The 18099-nt window shown below is 41.4% G+C and overlaps 1 protein-coding gene across 1 annotated transcript; it reads left to right on the plus strand.

Annotated features, from left to right (window-relative positions):
- Nucleotides 1–265: 265 nt before the first annotated feature.
- LOC142181066 (uncharacterized) lies at nucleotides 266–4348 on the plus strand. Its single transcript, XM_075253192.1, has 7 exons — nucleotides 266–391; nucleotides 434–610; nucleotides 728–1461; nucleotides 2524–2649; nucleotides 2827–3048; nucleotides 3379–3860; nucleotides 4206–4348. The coding sequence occupies exons 1-7, from the start codon at nucleotides 266–268 to the stop codon at nucleotides 4346–4348; spliced, it is 2010 nt and encodes a 669-aa protein (XP_075109293.1).
- The last annotated feature ends 13751 nt before the right edge of the window (nucleotides 4349–18099 follow it).

Raw genomic sequence — 18099 nt, forward strand, 5'->3', positions numbered from 1 at the left:
CAATAATCAGCAGCAGGGGTACCACCCGCCTCAGCAGCAGCATGGTGGAAGACAGGACGATGGGTTTGCTAGACTGGAAGCAATGATGCAGCAGGTTATTGGGTCCACTGCGAAGATAAATGAGAGAGTAGATGCACATGACGCAGCTATCAAAAATATTGAAGTGCAGGTGGGCCAAATTTCAATATATCTGAATAATCGTCCTCAAGGAACGCTACTTGCAGATACCCAAATCAATCCTAAAGATCAGGGCCCGAAGTAGCTGATGGCGGTGAGTCTCCGTAATGACAGGGATCTCGATGAAGAGCAGGAGAGAGTTCGTGACAATATACAGGCTGAGACACTTATTCAAGTACCCATTGAGCTGGATGAATCCATAAGGCTGACAGATGTGACAGTCCAGCCTGCTCAGGAAGAAAAGAATACTCAGTAGGAGACCGAGAAAGTTGCTGAAGCAGTTGAAGAGCCAGTAGTAGAGATAGTAGCTGAGAAAGAAAAGTTCCAAGTGATTGGGAAGAAAAGACCTCTTGCACCATTTCCACAGAGGTTGGCTAAACACCAAAAGGAGGAGCAATACAAAAAGTTCTTTGAGATGCTCAAGCAAATTCAGGTAAATATTCCATTGATCGAAGCTTTAAAGGAGATGCCTGGATATGCAAAAATGATGAAAGACTTAATGTCCCGGAAATTTGACTTCCAAGACTTGGCTACGGTGACACTTACTCAGACGTGCAGTGCAGTGGTAACTAGACCTGTTGCTGAAAAGCTCTCAGATCCCGGGAGTTTTACTATTCCATGTAGTATTGGAAACTTTGCTTTTGCGAAAGCACTCTGTGATTTAGGGGACATCATTAATCTTATGCCCCTGGTCATTTACAAGAGGTTGGGCATTGGGAGAGCTAGACCCACCTCTATGCTGTTGCAGCTGGCTGACAGGACTGTGAAGCGTCCATTTGGGATCCTTGATGATGTACTTATTCAGGTGGGGAAGTTCGTGTTCCCTGTTGACTTTGTGATACTGGATTGCAAAGTAGATGAAGAAATTCCTATCATCTTAGGAAGACCATTCTTGGCCACAGGGAGATCTCTTATTGATTGCAAGACCGGGGAGCTTAAGATGAGGCTCAATGACGAAGAGATTATATTCAATGTGCAGAAATCTATGAGGCGCCCAAGTGAGTTCGCAAATTGCTCTCTTATTGATGCCGTGGATGTAATCGTTCAGTCTAAGGATGAAGTGTTGACGATTGAGGATCCCCTCGCTGCATGTTTGACGAATTTGGAGGAAGTGAACGGTGAGGACTTGGCAGAATGGGTGTTGACATTGGAAGGTAGAGGGTTTTGGGAAAGAAATCTAGAGTTTGAGCCCCTACACTTAGAAAAGAGGGAGACTCCTCCAGCTAAGCCATCCATTGAAGAACCACCGAAGCTGGAACTAAATCCATTGCCAGGCCACCTCAGGTATGAATTTCTGGGACCTAACTCCACCCTACCTATTATTATCTCATCTGGTTTGTTAGATGTGCAGGTCCAACAACTTCTACAGGTATTGAAGGAGTGCAAAACTGCCATTGGGTGGACCATGGCAGACATCAAGGGGATCAGCCCCGCGTACGGCATGCATAAGATTCTGCTGGAAGAGGGGCACAAACCTTCCAGGGAACATTAGAGGAGGCTGAAGCCGAATATGAAGGAGGTGGTGAAGAAGGAAGTGATAAAGTGGCTAGATGCAGGAATTATTTTCCCAATCTCTGACAGCAGCTGGGTTAGCCCAGTTCAATGTGTGCCTAAGAAGGGTGGCATGACGGTTGTGAAGAATGACAATAATGAACTAATCTCAACGAGAACCGTCACAGGCTGGAGAATTTGCATGGATTATCGAAAGTTGAATCTAGCCACCCGGAAAGACCACTTCCCACTTCCCTTCATTGATCAAATGCTGGATAGATTAGCAGGGAGGTCACACTTTTGTTTTCTGGACGGGTACTCAAGGTACAATTAGATTTCCATTGCACCTGAGGATCGAGAGAAGACATCCTTCACATGCCCTTATGGCATCTATGCCTTTAGGAGGATGCCCTTTGGCCTATGCAATGCACCCGCCATATTCCAATGGTGCATGATGGCCATATTCACTGACATGGTTGAGGATATAATGGAGGTATTCATGGATGACTTCTCAGTGGTGGGGAATTCATTTGATGAGTGCCTGGTGAATCTGACGTGTGTGCTGAAAAGGTGCATCGAGACTAATCTGGTGCTGAATTGGGAAAAGTGCCATTTCATGGTACAAGAAGGCATAGTCTTGGGGCACCGGGTGTCAAGAAAGGGAATAGAGGTAGATCAAGCAAAGGTTGATGTAATAGCAAAGCTGCCTCCACCAACTTCGGTCAAAGCAATCAGGAGTTTCCTTGGACATGCCGGTTTCTACCGGCGGTTCATAAAAGACTTCTCCAAAATCGCCAATCCTCTTTGTAAGTTATTAGAGAAAGATCACCCATTTGTATTTTCTGATGATTGCAGGGTATCGTTTGAGGAGCTGAAGCAGAGGCTGGTCACAACACCCATCATTGTTGCCCCCAACTGGGAGCAACCGTTTGAACTAATGTGTGACGCTAGTGACTACGCAGTGGGGGCAGTGCTGGGCCAGTGAAAAGATAAATTGATGCACCCAATCTACTATGCTAGTAGAACGCTGAGTGGAGCCCAGTTGAACTATACGGTGACTGAAAATGAGATGCTAGCTGTGGTGTTCGCATTCGACAAGTTCCGGTCCTACCTGATAGGATCAAAGGTAATTGTATACACTGACCATGCTGCTCTCAGATACTTAATAGAAAAGAAAGACTCTAAGCCATGCCTGATTCGTTGGGTGCTGCTTCTGCAAGAGTTTGATCTTGAAATACGTGACCGCAAGGGCACTGAGAATCAAGTCGCTGATCACCTATCACGACTTGAGGGATCTGAAAATGCAATTGAAGTTGAGGAAATTCTGGAAACTTTTCCAGACGAGCAACTGCTCGCCACCACTCATCAGGAAGCGCCATGGTATACGAACTTGGCCAATTACCTAGCCAGTGGTATAGTCCCTCACGACCTTTCATCGGTCCAGAGGAAACAATTTTTTCGTGAAAGCCGCTTGTACTATTGGGATGAGCCCTATCTCTTTAGAATATGCCTGGATAACATGATCCGGAGATGCGTCTCCGAGATAGAACAATCTTCTATTTTGCAGGCTTGTCATGCATCGGCTTATGGTGGACACTTTGGAGGGATCAGGACAGCAGCGAAGGTGCTAGAGGCCGGATTTTTCTGGCCGAATGTGTTTAAAGATGCGCACTCATGGGTGAAGGGTTGTAATGAATGTCAACGCACCAGGAATATTTCCCGGCGCCAGGAAATGCCCATGAACCCAGTTCAGGAGATAGAAGTGTTCGACGTTTGGGGGATTCATTTCATGGGTCCCTTCGTCAGCTCCTATGGAAATAAATACATCCTTGTTGCTGTAGACTATGTGTCCAAGTGGGTGGAAGCTGTAGCATTACCCACAAATGATGCGAAAGTGGTGGTGGGATTTCTAAAGAAGAACATATTCACCCGCTTTGGGACACCACGGACGATTATTAGCAACGGAGGCACTCACTTCTGCAATAGAGCCTTCGAGAAGTTGCTTATGAAATACGATGTGCGCCACAAGGTAACTACTCCTTACCACCCGCAGACTAGTGGACAGGTTGAGGTATCCAACAGGGAAATCAAGAGTGTGTTAACGAAAACTGGAAATGCCACAAGAACTAATTGGGCAAGGAAGCTAGATGATGCACTCTGGGCTTACAGAACAGCTTTCAAGACACCAATTGGTATGTCACCATACAAGTTAGTGTTTGGGAAGGCGTGTCACCTACCTGTAGAACTTGAGCATAAAGCGTGGTGGGCACTGAAGCAACTAAACTTAGATATGGAAGCTGCGGGCACATCAAGAGTCACAGAATTGCATGAGCTCGAGGAATTCAGGTATCTTGCTTTTGAGAGCACAAGGCTGTACAAAGAGAGAATGAAGAAACTACACGATTAAAACATTGTTGAGCGAAATTTCAAACCTGGGGACATGGTATTGCTATACAACTCAAGACTAAGGTTGTTCCCGGGCAAGCTGAAGTCACGATGGTCGAGACCATTTTGAGTAGTTGAAGTTTTCCCGTCAGGAGCGGTTGAAGTTGCCACTGAGAATGACTCTCGTACATTTAGAGTCAATGGTCAGAGATTGAAGTTGTATGTGGGTATGAGCGAGCTTAAGGAAAGGTCTGAACTACACCTGACTGAACCACAAAGGTCGAGCGAGTCTTAAATGCGCTCATCCTGCGTCGTGCCGCGACATTAAATCAGGCGCTCCGTGGGAGGCAACTGACGAAATTGTTGTAAGTATAACATAAAAAAAAAGACGTCAGAATCAGAGACGCGGTCAGACCGCGGTCAAATCGCGGTACTGACCCCTCTCTGAACCCAGGTCATCGCATTTCCACCGCGGTCGCGGTAGAACCGCGGTAAGTAAGACCCTCTGAACTTGGTCTACCGCGTTTCTACCGCGATCGCGGTAGAACCGCGGCAAACACAGATCGGGTCCAGGTCCAATTTTTTTTCTTTTCCCTTTTACCCAAAATACCCCACCCCCACCTACCACTAATCCCCCCATCTGCCCAGCACAATAAAACACAACCCCCCTTTCTTTTCTCATTCTCTTCTTCTCCATCTTCTCTCTATGTTCTCTCTTCCACTCTTCTCCTCCCAAAACCCCATTATCACACTCCCTTGCCATCCACCTTCATCACCCACTTCTACTCAACCACACTAGTAAGTTTTTATTTTTCTTTCTCTATTTAATCTTCTATTTTTGTGTAATCTAGAATACTTTTACTTAGTTTAAACCTGGGTAGACTTCGTATAATTTTTATCAATTTTCGCTTTGTTCTTGATTTTCGTTGTTGTATGATAATGTTGTGAACTTGGTTGGTGTTAAGGTGTTTGGACTTCATGTTATTTGTGATGTTTTGGTCTAAAAATCTAATCTTTTGGGAATAGTTGTTGTTAGGCACCATGTGGGCCACAATTTTGGAGTTGTTGTGATATTGCGGGGCGGGTTCTACCCACCCCTAATTGTGGAGTGTTGTACTCGATGATAGGGGGTGTTGTTTATGTTTGGAAAGATATGCACAGGAGTAAGTGTGGGGTGGTGTTGGCAGAATGTGGTAAGTAGTTCTGTTGTGAGGCCCCTATGGAGGTTATGACCTTCACCACCCCGCTTGTGCGGCTAGTTGTCATGAAGAATTATATGGGGGCATTGTTTTGGTGCCATAAGGTGGCGATGTCTGAGTACCCATCTGACTGGCACTAATTAGGATGAAGTTGATTTTTTTTTCTGATAACTCCCTACAGGTACTATGGCACGTAAAAGGCAAAGGAGAGGGGCGGGCACATCCCTCCAGCCGACATTTGACGAGTCCCGGTTTGAATCGGAATGAGCTGAGGACGATTTTAATGCGAAGGCTGGAAAGAACTTCATTCACGAGATTCAAATTGACCGGGCAGCCCTCCGCGTGGAACAGGAGGACATGTATGAAGAAATTCGGAGGAGCGAAATGGAATTCCTCTTTGATCCCCCCGGCCCGGTAAACCGGATGATTGTTAGGGAGTTTTACGCGAACTGCCCTGCACATATGCTGCGGGAGGTGATTGTCGAGGCATAGTGGTGGATGCCTCTATTGTGACTGTCCAACAGGTATTGCAGCTGCCCCAGTTCACAAGCGACGTTGATTTCTACCATGACAGACCATGTGTCACGTGGGAGGCTATGACGGATGTACTTTGTGCTGGGGGGCACCCCATCTGGATCAAAGACCAAAGCACCCTGAATTCCAATTCTTTCACGCATTTGGCTAAGTGTTGGTTGACTGTCATCTGCAGCCGGTTCATGCCCTCCAGCAACACCACTGATGTGAACTTCAACAGAGAATTATTGACATGGTGCTTCGTGACTAAGAAGGACTTTGATGTAGCCCGGGTAATTAGTGACGAAATGGTCCTGCGGGGACCGCTGCTGTCAAAGGGGTTTTACTTCCCTTCCTTGGTGACTGCACTGTGCTTGCGGAGGGGGGGTCCCCACAGGTCCTGCCGATGGAGAGTTGGCACCTGAGGCACCATTCCGAGCTTCACGCATCAGAGTGGGCAGGGGTACACGTGCAACAATTGTGATAGATGATGAGGATGATGACCCATTTCTGAGTGCACCGTCCAGGAGATCGACTGACAGTGCGGGACCCTCTCGGCGCCCCCATACTGGGGCAGGCTTCGCCAGATCTCAGTCTACCAGGCCTATGCTGCGTTCCATGGAGGAAGAGGTCGTGGATCTCCGCGCCTCAGTGGATGGCCTACACACACGAATGGATGCAATGTCTCAGAGGTAGGCCCGGTCTGAGAACAAGTTCATGGCCTGGTTCCGTGCTTTGGGGAGAGCTTGCCATGTGTACCCCAACACCGTCTCCGACTCTGATTGAGTCTCATGGAAGTCTTCTTACCCTTCTGCTCTTTACTTTCTTGATATGACATGAGGACATGCCATTATTTTTAAGTGTGGGGTGGGAGACTTGCTCTAGTTATATGTGTACTGTACATAGATATTGTGTGTGTTGTAGCATGAAATTGATGTTATTGTATATAAGTAACTGTTCTTATATTAGGAGTCTGATTTGACCCAACGACGGACACTTGCCGACGGGTCTCTTGAGGGTCCAAGTTGTATATATAAAAAAAAAGGGACTCTTCCTGAGGACGGACCACTTGGACAGTACTCTTGAGGGAAGTAGTCCATAAAAATTTTGTTATTTATTTCTTTTTCTTTTTCTTTTTAGGTAGTGTAGCAAGCCCCTCTTGGTTTTTCTTTTGGCCACGGTTCTTTTCCAAGGGTTTTGCTTGAACCGGGTTAGGTAGATTTTCCGTTTGTAGTTAGAACTGAGATAGGTAAAGGCTAGAATTCTACCCGTGATGTACACACCTGCAAACAACTGAAACGAACTTGAGAGTGTGAAGTCTGGGCTCAATTGTGGACTTATAAATCTATGCCTTAATATTGCACATCTTGCCTTGCTCGAACGCTTGTATGAGTGTGTTGATAAACTGATTCAGAATGAGTTACATGATGTGTGTGTGTGAGGTTTGTGGTATTCTGTGCATTGCATTTGATGCCTAGAACTTGCCCGGTGTGTTTGCAAAGCGAAATAGTAGTTTGTTTATTCTTGGAAGTGATATAAGCATTTCTTTGTTGAGCCAGATATGTATATTTTACCCGCCTAATTGTTATATATCGTAGTTAACCCCTTTGAGCCTGTAATCCTGTTTCTTTGGCAACCACATTACAAGCCTTACCCAATTGCTTGAATTAACCATCTTTGTGAACCATTGTAACCTCTCATGAGCACTTGAATTGTTTATGAACTTTGTAAAAATTAAAGTATGAGGTGGTTGGTTTGGCTTTTGAGTGGCTCTAATGAAATAAGGAGAAAGGGTGCATTGATTTGAAAAGCAAGAGCCACTTGAATTGAAAAGAAAAAGAATAATAAAAAAACAATATTCTTTGATAGTGGTGAATTTTGATATAATTGTGCTTAAATAATTTGGGAGTTGATGTATATTGATGTGAATGTGGAGTTTGGCTTGACATAAGTATGGGGTTTGAATGTTAAAGTATAAGTATTAAAGTGCTAAGGGAGTTGTAGTCACTCTTATATCTAAATGTATCCTACCCGTCCCTCAGCCTACATTACAACCAAATAAAGTCCTAATTGATCCTAGATTGAATGAGCTCCATTAGTAGAGTAGTACACTACGGGAAAGCTTATGGTGCATCTTTTGTGGCATATGAATGTTATTTCTGAGAGTGAGTGAATTCTTGATATCTTCGATTCCTTGTGTTTAAATTTTATGCGTGTGAACTGCTCTCAGATTTTTAATGTGAGGGAATGTGACTCAGGAAGAAAAAGTAAGTCTTCACCTCTGTTAGAGTAACTAGAGTGAGCACAAGTGTGTCATGGCAGTAGAGTCTGCAACTGGGGTGTGACCGGCACATTTCTTAGGCTGTTCTGTCAAAATGGAAGGTGTGACATACATGGGGTAATGCGTCAAATGGTTAGGCCTAGAAGTGTAGTTTAGCTTGCTCGAGGACGAGCAAAGGTTTAAGTGTGGGGTGTTGATAATAGGTGAATTTAACTTTATTCAGACCCTAAATAACCGCCTTCTTGCATAGTTTTGATAATAAAAGTGATAACAAAATGCTCTTATTAGTGCTTTTCATGATTTGCAGGTTATATATGATTAAGGAAGGCTAGGGAGCACTTTTGGAGTGAAAAAAATGAAGAAAGAGAGGCCAACCATGAAATATCCCAAGTGAACCACGCAAAACAGGCTGAAGAATCAGAAAACTGAGTCTACCGCGGTTCCACCGCGACCGCGGTTCCACCGCGACCGCGGTGAAGGATGTTCGCGGATAGAAGGAAGATCAGAGGCCATGTTTGGCCGCGGTTCTACCGCGGCAGAACCGCGGCAGGAGGCGGGAATTTCAGGGACTAAAGTGCAAAACACGGGATTTTTAGCCCAAAACCCTATTTTAAACACTAGACTTCGCCCAAGAGAGACATGTATTGTTTTGGAGAGTATTTTTGGCAAGAAGAACAAGTATGAGAGATCACCCAAAACATCTTGGTTGCTTCTTCTCTTTATTTTTCTTGCAAGTTTTATGATGAATATTGTTTTAGTTTATTTACCCATAGTTATGAGTAGCTAAATCCTTTGTCTAAGGTTTTGATGGAACCTATTTGGGGATGAACTTCTTGTTTATGTTAATACAAATTGCTAGTCTCAATCTTTATTTGTTCAACTTTGTGTATGTTGTAGTTAATTGACAGGATCCTCAATTAGCTGTGCCTATTTAGTGTGCATAACTTGGGAGAGAGTGCATATTTAGGTTATTGTTGAGCAACACCACTCCCAAAGTATAAGAGGGATCTATAACTGCGGGTTTAAAGGCGGAATTAGGGATAACGAAGCCTTGGGTACAATCTTAAGTGAACTGTGTTAATTAAAGCTAGCTAGTGTATCTCAGGAGAGTGCAATAGTATATTACTGTGATTACTCGGGAGAGATTTACGGTAAGAAAAGTGTTCATGATTGATAGAGGTGTGTTGGTAAATTTGTATGAAGCATAAACAGAAGGGATTCCATCAATAGGGGAAATCTTTACCTTAGCTTTTTTCTCATCATTGTTTACAACCTTAACATTTTAGTTTACAGCTGTTTAATTTACTTGCAATTTTAGTTACTATAGAAACCATCAACTTGTGATTCAAACATTTGGGAAGCTTGTTCTGAAGAGTTTAGTGGGTCCAAAGATAGTGATTGATAGGTTAACTCTCTGTGGATTCGACCCTGGGCGTAATACTCGGGTTATATTTGCAACGTCCGCATTGTCCTTTTTATAAGGCATAGTTGGGCGTGATCAATATGCTTGAAGGACAAAGACAGTATGATAGTTTTTGAGCATGATCTAGAGCTGCAGCTGCTCGCATTTGGATCTGCCAAATAATTGAAGAGCTTGCTGCATCAAGTTATTGCTTCAGTTCCTTTGTTATTTCTTTTTATGAGTGGAATTCGTATTTGTTTTTCAGTTTTATTTTAAGCAGCGGTGGATCCAGGATTCGAAGGTTGCGGGTGCCAACATGTTATGCATACAGTATACATGTCACTAGCTACAAAGACATATTAGGAATAATAGATCGATTCTGCTAGTTTTTTGTTAATTCAAATAGACCTTTCATTCACAAAGCAAATAAGTCCAATTTTAGTTTAATTTTTTAAAATAAAAATGCAAAAGTAAAATAACATTTCATGAAAGAGTGCCTCCAATATAAAAACTTGCTTAAAGAGTAACTTAACTACTATATATTCTTTGTTTGACTAGATTAATTTACTTGTGTTGTTCTTGAATTGATTTTAATTGTTGATTTATATGACAATTATTTTCAAAGAAAAACCTTCAACATTCAACCTATGATATTCGACTCAAAACGACTATCAATTTTCAAAACCAAATAGAAGATATTGTTCAAATTGTACTCTAATATATACATTAATATCGTTTTACTAAAAAGAAAGAAATTATACGCTAATTAAAATCAATTCAAATTACCTATTGAAAATAATTGCTCATAAAGTAAGATATAATGATAGAAACAAAATGAGGACTTAAAGTTAAAAAAATAAAGAAGAGAGATTTAGCAAATGAAAGGAAGAAAAGGAGGGCAAGAACCGATAAAGAAGGAATTTTCAGTCCAACTGAAAATGAAGGAAACCTTAATAAGTAGAAAAACAAATAAGGAATTTTCAGTCCAACTGAAAATGAAGGAAACCTTAATAAGTAGAAAAACAGGAAAAAGAACTGAGATGGTCCAGCAAGGAATCGACCTTGCATTCATGAGGCCGACGACATCCTTCAGAATGGACATTGAACCAATGGCAACCGCGTCCACTTTGTGACTTTTGGGTGCCACTCTATCAATATATACGTTTATTCACAGAGATACTATGTACATAGCAAGAATTTTAGTGAAGCGAGCGGGTGGCGTGACACCCCTACCTCATAAGGTAGATCTGCCCCTGATTTTGAGTATGTTTTCTAAACATATAATGCATGTGTAAGTGTAATAAAGTATCACATTTGAGGCAGAAAAATTGAATGTTACTCAGGTAAGATTCATTCTATTGAATGACTCCAGCACTAAAATCATATAGATGAATCAATGTACTGAATGAGTGTAAGAAAAAGTACCGCATTCTTGCTTGAAGTAGTTGTAAACTCGTCAGGTGCACGATCCTTGTAATCGTCTATATTTAACGATTTACAATAGGTGAGGATACCTTTTCTTATATGGTATTAGCTCTTTCGGCATCTGGTTTCCCTTCTGTGTAGAAAACCTCACTGGCGTATCCATTTTCCATTGTTGTCTGTCTGGTAACAGGCCAGTGAATTGATCTACCTTTTAGATGTTTTTTGCTTGGTGTTTAACCAAAAATCTGAGTCCTTGGTCAAAGCTAAAAAAGAAATTCGGGTTACTGATAATCAGGAGACAAAAATAAAATACTTTTGAGAACAATGGTAAAAAGTAAATAGATAAGTATTTCAATGAATTCTCAATATTATTCCGTGTCCTTACAAATGATGATACTTCTCTCTTTTATAGATCATTCTAGGTAAAGGAATAAAGCCCCAGCTTTAATGATATAATCATGAGTAATAAATGACATTAAATAAGCCGTTATACAATCTTTCCTATTAAATACCAACTTTATAACGTATCAAATATTTAATAATGAATTTGGACTCCTTTCTGTCATCTGATCCTTGCTTTCAATGCCTTCTAATCCGTTGGATGTAAATAATTTAAATTGGTACGAGACTCGTATCTATACGTCGTCTCGTGCCTATTTAAATTCTTCTTCCCGTGGCTGTTTCCATCCGTGCCTCTTAGTCAATTGCTGTTCTTTGACCATTCAACTAATCCACGTGTCATGCCACATCATCTTTAATATAAATTCAGTTTTTTCCCAATACAGATAGTCCCCCACTTTCCATTTTTTTATCAATTAAATAATTGGGAAGTGGATCTTCATGTAAAAGGAATTTTTGCCACAATTAATGCTCATGACAGTACTAACGTCTCAGCAGTCTTTTCCATTTAATGTTCTGTCCATGTGTCATTTTCTAATTGATTCCGCTATTCATACCCTTTTTCGAGACTTCTTCATTCTCACTATTTACGAAGTGATAGCTGCCTTTATTATAGGCTTTTCATCATTACACTTAAAAAGTTGACGGTTCCCATTTTACACATAACTTTGTCTTCTTTTGTCTTCTTCACAAATCTTCAGCACATACTTCCTTCTTAACAATGTCTTCTTCAAACCCTAACCGTAAAAATGTTCCAATTCTAGATCAGTTCCCCAACGCCCCTGTTAGACACAGAAGAGGCGGAGGAAGTAGGCTTCGAACAGGGTTAGAATCTACGCGAGGCGGCTCCTCTGGTTCTTCTTCAAGGAGTTTTGTCCCAAAAGCCCCTTCTTCTAAAAGTAGGGGAATTCTTGATACTTCTCAAGAACCCTCAGTTGATGATATAGTTCCCGGCGATTTGTATTTTGAAAGTGACAAAACGTCTCTTCAAAAACAAATTAAAAATTTAGAAAGAGCCGATACTTACCCAACATTAGTAACCGAGCTTACAATCCCCACCATAAGAAGAGATTGTAACTGGAAGGATAGTCTCCGAATGTCAATTCCTTCCCCAAATCAAAGAATTTCCTCTTTTAGAAATGGGTATTCTTCTGTTTACACTTACCCCTTCACTTTAGGTTTTAATCCTCCGATTGACCCAGTTATTCTCGTTTTTTGTCGTTTTTTTACAATTTGTTTGGCCCAAATTGGTCCATTGGTGTGGAGAACAGTGGCTTGTTTGAGATATTTATCCTCCAAGGCCAATGTCAATTTCACCTTTTCTCATCTCATTCATCTATACCATCCCAACTTAATACGCCATGAGGTTTTCACCTTAACTGCAAGGAGCAAAAAAGTTTTGGTAAATCCTGAGGATGATAAAGATCGTGGATGGTATATCCGTTACGTTGCTGTCCGTACAGTGGACTTGATTGGCGAAACAAATATTCCCTTTCCTGAGAAGTGGACTTTTGAACGTAGGTTTCCTCTTATTTACCGTACCTACTTTTGAGAATTTCAAAAGAATGTTGTTTTTAACCTCGTCCCTTCTTGTTTTTTTGTAGCAACCATGGGAGATGTGGAACCTATTCCCAACTTTCGTGGTTGGGTAGACTCACTTTTGAAGATTGCTACTAGGGAGCAGAGAACTTGGAAATCAATTTCTTCTTTACATGGCTGGAAAGTCAAAACACATGGTATCCCCCCCTTTTTTAAATTTTTTTTGTTTTACATGTTAAGCACTTTTTCCTCAACTTTAATCATGTATATCCATCCTTTAATCAGGATTTGGCATTAGAGGAATGACGACTGAAGTAGCTATGGCCATTCGCATGTCTGCGAATGCTGCTCTGGATTTAGATAAGGCTCGAGCCTTGCTGCCTAAAAGAAAAGCTACAAAGGAAAGTTCTGAAGAAGAAGAGGAGGGTACCTCCCTAATTACCAGGCCAAGGGCCAGGAGACGAATAATCATTGATAATGAAATTGAAAACACTCCTGCTCGTACCTCCGCCATCGAGCCTGTTTTGATTCAATCTGATGAGGATGCCGAACCAAGAGATAATAATGAGTCAATTCAGCACCTTTTTGACAGTGGTTTCGGGAGTGACGAGCTCGGACCTATTTTTGATGAAGCTCCTCTTTCCTCATTTGTTCCTATTTCCTCCATTCCTCTGCCAGCCGTAAGTATTTCTTTACCAGTTTTGACAACTTCCGTTTGTTTGCCAATTTCTACCGCTCCTATATCCGTTCCCTTGGCTGCTTCGACCGCACCTGCTTCCGCTCCGGTGTTGGTTTCTACATCTTTTCCCTCCATTCCTTCCACTGCTCCTCTTCCCTCTGTTCATCATACAGAGACATGTTCTAGCAGCGGAAATATGACAATGAGAAGTGTTACTTTGGAGGTTCCTACCAATCATAGCCTCTTGAGGAAGACCGGCAGAGCTGATGTTTGGCTCGAACCTCTAATTGGAGATATCGAGAAGAAGAAGATGGAGAGCCATAGCTGCTTAACTTTGATGAATGACGTAGTTCATTCTACTTTGAAGGTATTTCTACCAACAAGTTTTTTTTAAAATTATCTTCAATCTCTCATTTCCATGACTTACCTCTGTAGGCTAACCTTATTGGCACGGAATTAATGAGAAGAATTTCCCTACTGGAAAGAAAAGCTCGTGAGTCTGAAAAGTCTGTCCACGAGGCTGAGGAAATAGCTAGGGGAGCCCAGCTTGAAGCAACCAATTGGAAGGAGCAGTTCGAAAATGCTCAAGGGACCATAGAAGAGTTGCAAGAAGATAAAAATCTCCTGGAGCAGCAAAACCGTGGTTTAACTTCTGAACTGGCAACTGTCAAAGCCTCTTCAAGCCAATTGAAAAGAGACAAAGAGCTTTTGGAATGCTCTTTGTCAGAACAATTATCCAGAGCTAGTGAAGAAGTTAGAGAGCTGAAGGCACTTTTGGCTAGAAAGGAAGAATATGCAGGAGAGTTAGTGCAAAGCTTGACTCAAACTCAGGCTGACTTACAGACTTCTTCTGACAAGATTCATGCCTTGAAGAGTTCTCATGCTTCTCTTGAAGCTTCCCTTGATTCCCATTTAGCTGAATATCAAATTTTAAAAAACGATCTTGCTATGTGGGAAAAGGAATATGGACTTCTAGAGGAAAATTTTAACATAGAAGTGAGTTGGGCTTTCCTGAATTCTCGTCGTGATGCTTTGACGGAAGCTGCTCAAGAAGGTTTTGACTTGCAGCCTGAACTGGCCAAAGTCATAGATACCATCGAGAAAAGCCAACAGTCTACTGATACTCCTTCTGCTGCACTTGAAGTTCCTGGAACAGAAGAACTTTTAAATGAGGAAGTGAATACTAAAGCAATTGGGATTACAATTCCTACTTCAGCTGAAAATGTTGCTATTCCAGCTTCAGAGGGTGAAACTTCTATAACCCAGTCTGTGGAAGTTGAAGCTTCCGTGACAACCCCTTCAATTGATCCTAACATTTCAAGCTCTGCTGAAATCGTTCGTGTTGCAACTTCTGATGTGCTAACCCCTTCAATTGGATGATGGTTTTATCCCTTAGTTTTTAAGAGATTTTTTGGTGAAAGTCCCCAGTTATCATAATGGGGCACTTGTATAAACTTTTATTGACTAAGTTTCTACTTAGTCTTTTTAATTAAATCAAGAAGTTTTGTTAGTACTTCAATGTGTTTTACTCTTGCCTTTTCCTTACTTATTTAGGACTTATAGAATAGTTTAGCATTTTTATCCTTTGAAAATGCTTTATGATTCTTCTCATGACTTATTGACATGAGGCTTATAAAAGAGGGCCCTTTTATTTTATCGACACTTAATGAAGAAGACGTCTCAACTTCATAATGGTGTTAAAATACGATGAAAGTAATAGGAAAACACACGTTTTGTATGAAACAACTTTGGCAAGTTTTCATTCATAAACTTTTAACAAGTGTTTGACTGTTACATGTATTACAATACATCTACAACTTTTCTCGTAACTGTTTTTCTTGTAACAGATTTGTAAATAACATAAAATAAACAAGGTTTTTCTTCATAACCTGTTTCAGTACATAGTCATGACCCTATCTTTACATGTTAAGAAGGGTTTGAGAGGTGACTTTGTTTATGAGTTTGAGAGATGACTCTGTTGTTCTCATGAATGCTGAAGACTTCGTAACTTTTTCTCAACACTTGCTTCTTTGTGGCCGATTTTTGTTCGATACTCGTATCTGTTTCTCTGCACCTATCTGTGTATAATATGTAGTCCCCCAAGTGTTTGAGCGGTGAAGTATGAAGCCTCGAGCACTTGTTTATTTCTTTTACTTTGGCCCTTTTCCTGAAACAGAAAGATATACGGGACTCGACGGTGCGATTATAGATGAAGACTGCCTAACTCGTGTGTATTTCCATCAGATTAATTGTAACCCTGGGCTAAGAATTTAAGAATACTCCATTTTGCCTTGCAGGTTGTGACTCATCATTTGGCACGAGTTAGGATATTTTGCCTAGCATCTAAAATCGTTAGTAAAATATTAATAAACCAAGAGAGAAATTTTAACATGATGATACCTGACCGTAGGTACTTTCTTAAAAGTAATATCTTTTTAAGTGGACAGCATTCCAATGTGAGGGTAAAACTTTACCATCCATTGTTTCCAACTGGTATGCTCCTTTTCCCGCAATGCCACGGACTTTGTATGGTCCTTCCCATGTTGGACTTAGCTTTCCTGAGTTAGCAGCTTTTGCAGATTGGAACACCTTTTTAAGCACGAAGTCCCCAATTTTGAAAAATCTAAGGCGTGCTTTCCTATTGTAATATCGTTCTATTACTTGCTTTTGTGCTGCCATCCTTATCAAAGCAGCTTCTCTTCTTCCTTCAAGTAAATCTAGGCTAACCCGCATCTCCTCATTATTGGATTCCTCCGTTGCCTGATCGTACCGTGTGCTTGGCTCACCTATTTCAACTGGAATTAAGGCTTCTGTACCATAAACCATCGAAAATGGTGTTTCTCCAGTGCCTGTTTTGGTCGTTGTACGATAAGCCCATAGTACTCCGGGTAACACCTCAGGCCAATTACCTTTTGAATCTTGTAACCTCTTTTTCAAGTTATTGATAATAACTTTGTTAGTTGATTCCGCTTGTCCATTCCCCACTGGATGATATGGCGTAGATGTTATTCTTTTGATCTGCCAACTTCGAAGAAATTCTGTAACTTGTGCTCCAATGAATTGTGGTCCATTGTCACACACGATCTCCTTTGGTACTCCAAAGCGGCATATTATATTTCGCCATATGAAGTCTTTAACTTCTTTTTCTCGTACCTGTTTAAATGCCCCTGCTTCTACCCATTTAGTGAAATAATCTGTAAGTACAAGTAGAAATTTTACCTGACCTTTTGCTTGTGGAAGTGGACCTACGATATCCATTCCCCATTTCATAAAGGGCCAAGGGGCTAAAACAGGATGTAGTAACTCAGCTGGTCTGTGCATATTATTGCCGTACCTTTGACATTTATCACACTTGGACACGAAACTGGTTGCCTCTTCTTCCATCTTAGGCCAATAATATCCTGTGCGAATTAACGTTCTTACCAGTGACCATACTCCTGCGTGATTCCCACAATGTCCTTTATGTACTTCTCTCATGACATATTCGGTTTGAGAGGGACCGAGACACCTTGCTAGTGGTCCGCCGAACATCTTTCGATAAAGATTACCTTGATATAAACAATATCGTGCAGCTTTTTTGCGAAGCGCGTAAGCCTTTCCTTTGTCATTAGGCACGGTTCCGTGCTGTAAAAAGGCAACAATTTCATTTCTCCAATCCCATGTTAGATGATTAAAATTTACCTCGTTTTTATCAGGTTCAAGAACGGAATGAAATAGATGTATGACTGAAGCATCTGTATTGTTTGCCACGTCTGCTGCGGATGCAAGGTTTGCTAAAGCATCTGCCTCTACATTCTCATCTCTTGGGACCTGCACTACTTTCCAAGTTTGGAATTGCTTTATTAACTCCCGTACCTTTGCGAGGTATTCTTGCATTCGTGACTCTCTGGCTGTATAAGTCCCCAGCATCTGATTAACCACGAGTTGAGAATCACTCTTGATTATAATCTGTGTTATGCCGAGTTCTCGTGCCAATTCTAAACCTGCAATTACAGCTTCATACTCTGCTTTATTGTTAGTTATAGAATGACATTTTATAGCCTGTCTAATGGTCTCACCCGCAGGTGGTACGAGGACTATTCCTAAGCATGCCCCCTTTTACATTAGATGAACCGTCAGTGTATAAAACCCAAGTCCTCGGGTTCGCACCATTAAAAACTAATAATTCTTTTTCTGCTTCTAAATGCATCCCCTGGCTAAAATCAGCCACGAAATCAGCTAGTACTTGAGACTTTATAGCGGTCCTGGGTTGATAAATAACTTCATATTCACTTAGTTCTATAGCCCATTTTGCTAATCTTCCTGAAAGTTCGTGTTTATGCAAAATATTTCGAAGCGGAAAAGCAGTAACTACAACAATGGGATGACATTGAAAATAAGGTCTTAACTTTCTAGATGCCATGACCAAAGCTAATGCTAATTTTTCTAGCTGTGGGTATCGTGTCTCAGCTTCCAATAAGGACTTACTTACGTAATAAATAGGAGATTGTTTATCTTGGTCCTCGCGGACTAAAACAGCACTTACCGCGACTTCAGATACGACCAGATAAATGAGAAGTTTTTCCCTACCTTCGGTTTTGCCAACAACGGTGGTTTTGACAAATAAGCT

The sequence above is a fragment of the Nicotiana tabacum genome, chromosome 5 (genome assembly GCF_000715075.1).
Source record: "Nicotiana tabacum cultivar K326 chromosome 5, ASM71507v2, whole genome shotgun sequence".
Classification (NCBI taxonomy): domain Eukaryota; kingdom Viridiplantae; phylum Streptophyta; class Magnoliopsida; order Solanales; family Solanaceae; genus Nicotiana; species Nicotiana tabacum.